At 39.1% G+C, this 3,283-nt stretch overlaps 1 protein-coding gene across 5 annotated transcripts in view; it reads right to left on the reverse strand.

Annotated features, from left to right (window-relative positions):
* Nucleotides 1-3,283, reverse strand: part of LARP4 (La ribonucleoprotein domain family, member 4) — a 93,318-nt gene that overhangs the window by 50,373 nt on the left and 39,662 nt on the right. For all 5 annotated transcript variants that reach the window (XM_011964433.1, XM_011964461.1, XM_011964451.1 and 2 more), the window contains exon 6: nucleotides 2,092-2,195. In XM_011964433.1, the coding sequence (XP_011819823.1) occupies nucleotides 2,092-2,195 (104 nt within the window). The remainder of the gene's footprint in view (nucleotides 1-2,091; nucleotides 2,196-3,283) is intronic.

Genomic DNA, 3,283 nt, shown 5'->3' on the forward strand with positions numbered 1-3,283 from the left:
AAAAATACAAAAAATTAGCCAGGCGTGGTGGCGGGCGCCTGTAGTCCCAGCTACTCGGGAGGCTGAGGCAGGAGAATGGTGTGAACCCGGGAGGCAGAGCCTGCAGTGAGCCAAGATCACGCCACTGCACTCCAGCCTGGGCGACAGAGCTAGACTCCGTCTATATTTACAAAAAAAAAAAAAAAAAGTAACAGAAGGAAAGAAAATATCTACTGAAATAGCAAAGGTCAAATGCAGCCCGAGAGCTCAGTGGCTCACTTCTGTAATCTCAGCACTTTGGGAGACTGAGGCAGGAGAATTGCTTGAGTTCAGGACGAGCCTAGACAACATAGCCAGACACTGTCTTTACCAAAAAAAAAGTAAAAATTGGCTGGGCATGGTGGCTGGCTCCTGCAGTCACAGCTACTTGGGAGGCTGAGGTAGGAGGACTGCTTGAGCCAAGGAGTTTGAGGCTGCAATGAACTATGATCGTACCACTTGTACTACACCCTTAGTGACACGGCAAGACCCTGTCACAGAAAACCACTGATTGAGGAAAAACTTCTTTTTTAACATGAAAAAAAAATTTAAAAGCAAAAAACAAAAAACTTGAAAACCCAACAAAACATTTGGTGCCTTGTTTTACTGTTTTTCATGTGTATGAACTCCTTATGTATTCAGAATATGAATTATAATAACTGTAAAAAAGATAATGAAATAGGACACAATGGCTCACGGCTGTAATGCCAACACTTTGGGAGGCCAAGGTGCACAGACTGCTTGAGCCCAGGGCCTTGAGAACAGCCTGGGTAACATGGCAAAACCCCATCTCTACAAAAAAGTACAAAAATTAGCCAGGAATGGTGGCATGCGCCAGTAGTCCCAACCACTCAGGAGGCTGAGGTGAGAGGATCGCTTGAGCCCATGAGGTCAAGGCTACAGTAAGCTGTGACTGTGCCACTGCACTTCACCCTGGGTGACAGACTGAAACCCTGTCTCAAAAAATAAAATAAAATAAAATTCTATTCTAAATAGCTAATCAATTACAACGTCAGTTACTAACTAATCCTCATCTTCTTTAATATATATCACCTTATCATGGCAACTTAATATGAAGCTCTGTGACACAGTGATTATGAAACATGGACTTTAGAATCAGAGAGATTATGTTCAAACCCAAACTCCTGTCATTTAAGAGCCCTTATGTCCTTGAGCAAACTATGCAACCAGCCTAACTATCAGTTACTTCATCAGTAAAACAGGTAATAAAACCTTTGGCTTTAAGTAACTGCAGAGTAATAACTGGCAGAATCTAACTGTCAAATTGATTACAATGTTTCATTCAAATATTATTTTATTCTGGTTATGTGTACCATACCATCTTTATGACTGCAACTTTGCTTTATATAATATTTTGCTGAACAATAGGGTTAGTCCTGCCGCCTTAATCCCCCCCCTTTTTTTTTTGAGACAGAGTCTCGTTCTGTAGCCCAGGCTGGAGTGCAGTGGCGCGATCTCAGCTCACTACAAGCTCCCAGGTTCACACCATTCTCCAGCCTCGGCCTCCCAAGTAGCTGGGACTATAGGGGCCCACCACCACGCCCAGCTAATTTTTTGATTTTTAGTAGAGACGGGGTTTCACCATGTTAGCCAGGATGGTCTCGATCTCCCAACGTCGTGATTCACCCGCCTCAGCCTCCCAAAGTGCTGGGATTACAGGTGTGAGCCACTGCACCCAGCCTTGCCTCCTGAATCCTTAATCAAAATCTAGTTATTCATTCTTACAGATGAATTCTCAGGTTCCCAAAATAGCCTATTTATATATTAGTTGCCACTGAATCAATCTAGTAAATTCAGAATGTTTCACTGCAACACTTTGTCTACCCTTCTAAGAAAACAGAATTGTATCTTTTCCTTCCCCTATACCATACTAGTACTTCAGAATTAATGAAACAAATTAATATTTAACCTTTTCACAGTAACTGATGAAGGCACTGGCTTACGCTTTGCTTGTGTACCTCTTTCAATTTCTTTTCTTTGCCACGGAAAGCAGAAGAACCTCTTTCAATTTAAACAGAGAACATTTAGCGTTAACAATTATTAATAATTTACCTCTATTGGTGTTGTTTCAGGAATCTCTCTAAGAATTACAATACAACGCTTATGACTTGGTCTCACTTTCTCACCCTTCTCATCAACTTGCACCATGGGAGAAGCTGAAATTTAAAAGAAAGGGTATCATTCAAAAGTGACAAATAATGATATTATTAATGCCATTAAAAAACTATTCATTTTAATTTCCAGCTGAGTAAATTTGCAGAGGCTGGGTTAATATCTTAAAGAAACTAAGTTGTAGAATCAAAGATTATAGGTATGACAATTTTTTTGGAGATTTATATGTAAAGACCACTGTCAAATGTTATTCACTGAAAAAAATATTCAGAGTACTTACTCTAACTTTGGCACTGCCTTCAGGGAGCATACAACATATATCTAGTAAGGCAAATTTCTTGTATATAATAACCAAATTCTTCATTGAGGAGATAACAAATGTTAACAGAAATTAGTGTACTTTCATTGGCAAAACACTATGCTGAGGAATGTAATGAAATCTGATATGTGAAGAAATTCTTCCTAAGATTAAAGTTCAAGAAGCTCTTAAACCAAGAACTATACTCAAATTATAAGCTATCCAGGATGTCAACTTACTTAATCTTGCATACTACTACAGAGTCCCAAAAGCCATCTTTTAAACGCTGATTAGGAGGAAATATTATACTAAATATAGTAGCAAATAGCCAAAACTTTTATTTCTAGTCCCTTCATGGAGTTAATACACCAGATCTCCATAAGCAGGCAAGTAGACAGAATAAAACAAGCAGTTAAGGGTGATAGCATGCCAAGTTCCAACCTAAACAGGTGAGAGATTCTGCCTCTCTTTGCCAACTTTTAATGTAGACAAGACTGGGTCATTTTAAGAAACGATGTACCTACAAACCAATCAGAGATTCCATAAATGTTTGTAATCCTCTGGAAATGGAAATCTATTCCAATGTAAGTCTATTATTATCAGACTTGCTATATTTAACTTCTAAACATTTTCAGAAACACATCTCTCATAAAAGTGAAGATCTGCCTTATTCAGTGAAATAGTTAACAAAACCCACTCTTAAGAGGTTACCAAATACTGAACCAAGAAATACATACAAGACATAAAATCCAGCAAAAAAAAAATTTTTTTTTTGAGACGGAGTCTCGCTCTGTTGCCCCCAGTGGCGCGATCTCGGCTCACTGCAAGCTCCGC

Source organism: Mandrillus leucophaeus, unplaced genomic scaffold (assembly GCF_000951045.1).
Source record: "Mandrillus leucophaeus isolate KB7577 unplaced genomic scaffold, Mleu.le_1.0 Scaffold118, whole genome shotgun sequence".
NCBI classification, from domain to species: domain Eukaryota; kingdom Metazoa; phylum Chordata; class Mammalia; order Primates; family Cercopithecidae; genus Mandrillus; species Mandrillus leucophaeus.